The sequence below is a fragment of the Bison bison genome, unplaced genomic scaffold, assembly GCF_000754665.1.
Source record: "Bison bison bison isolate TAMUID 2011002044 unplaced genomic scaffold, Bison_UMD1.0 scf7180017864240, whole genome shotgun sequence".
Classification (NCBI taxonomy): Eukaryota; Metazoa; Chordata; class Mammalia; order Artiodactyla; family Bovidae; genus Bison; species Bison bison.
In genome coordinates, this window is record NW_011494812.1 from 2,709,746 (window position 1) to 2,711,161 (window position 1,416).

At 56.4% G+C, this 1,416-nt stretch overlaps 1 protein-coding gene across 1 annotated transcript in view; it reads left to right on the forward strand.

Annotated features, from left to right (window-relative positions):
- VANGL2 (VANGL planar cell polarity protein 2) overlaps nucleotides 1–1,402 on the forward strand; it is a 24,620-nt gene extending 23,218 nt beyond the window's left edge. Inside the window, exons 9-10 of the mRNA XM_010846889.1 lie at nucleotides 1–150; nucleotides 939–1,402. Of these exons, the coding sequence (XP_010845191.1) occupies nucleotides 1–150; nucleotides 939–1,199 (411 nt within the window). The 3' untranslated portion in view covers nucleotides 1,200–1,402. The remainder of the gene's footprint in view (nucleotides 151–938) is intronic.
- Nucleotides 1,403–1,416: the final 14 nt, after the last annotated feature.

The following is a 1,416-nucleotide window of genomic DNA, read 5'->3' on the forward strand; positions in this document are numbered from 1 at the left end:
GACCCCCGGGAGGCGGCCCAGGCCATCTTTGCATCCATGGCCCGTGCCATGCAGAAGTACCTTCGCACGACCAAGCAGCAGCCTTACCACACCATGGAGAGCATCCTACAGCACCTTGAGTTCTGCATCACACACGACATGACGCCCAAGGTCGGCCCACCTGCCCCAGCATCCTTTCTCTCTCCCTGACTCTGGCCCCTTCCCTTCTGCTTCCTCTCCCTGATTCTTTCACTTCCTTCCCTATCCTCCATCCCTCTCCTGTCCCTACCTCCTTACAGTCTCTCATCCCTACTCCATCTCCTCCATCTCTGAATGGGGTAGCATTCTTAGGTGCTGAGAAGAGGGAGTTTGCAGACCATTTGGGGAATAACTGAGACCTATTTCTCATCTCTGTAGAGGTTCCAGAATTTTCAGATCCAAACTCCCACCAGACGTTGTTTGCTGTATGCTCTTTTTGAGCCAGTTCCACCGTCCAGTTCTGTGGCCAGCTTCCTAGAATTGCCTCCCCTGAGCCATCTTTGGGGAACAGGTCACTACAGATGTTGCACTTCAACTATGAGGCCTCAAGCTTTCTGCTGGTGCAGCTCTGCTGAGTGCTACCCACTCCAGCAGAAAGAGGAAGGAGGACAAGGGAGGGTTCTCCCAGGTCATAGCAGGTACCTGGGAAGAGCAGGAGATGTAGGAGTCAGGAGAGCCAGTCCTAGACCTGACCCTGCTGAGCCACACCACCGCTGTGGGCTCCCGCTCCTGCATTGATAAACCAGGGTCCCAGGCAGATGATCTCAGGTTCTTTCCTGCTCTAACATTCTGAGATCGTTTGCATAGAGTGAGCTTGGGACATCTTGGTGGTCTTTGGAAGCTTTACCCCCAGAGGGGTAAAGGGGAGGTGGGTAGGTGGGAGGGAAAACTTCCTGAGAAGTCCCCTTTCGCTTCCTCAGGCCTTCCTGGAGCGGTACCTGGCGGCTGGACCCACCATCCAGTATCACAAGGAACGCTGGCTGGCCAAACAGTGGACACTTGTGAGCGAGGAGCCGGTAACCAATGGGCTCAAGGATGGCATTGTTTTCCTCTTGAAACGCCAGGACTTCAGCCTGGTGGTCAGCACCAAGAAGGTCCCATTCTTCAAACTCTCCGAGGAATTTGTGGACCCCAAGTCGCACAAGTTTGTCATGAGGCTGCAGTCCGAGACCTCAGTGTGACTGCAGCGGCAGAGGGCCTGGGAGGCGCGGGGGGCTCCTGCGGCGGCGGTGGGGGAGTGGCTCCCAGGCCCTGCCGCGTCCCCGCCGCCCTTCTTCCTCTTGCTCTAGTGTTTTTTTTACTTGAATTACCCCCCTCCCCGTCCCGTCTCCTCCCCGGTCTTTACTTACCCCATGCGAACCTGGAGAGACCATCCTGCCGTCAACAGTGCCTGGGAGC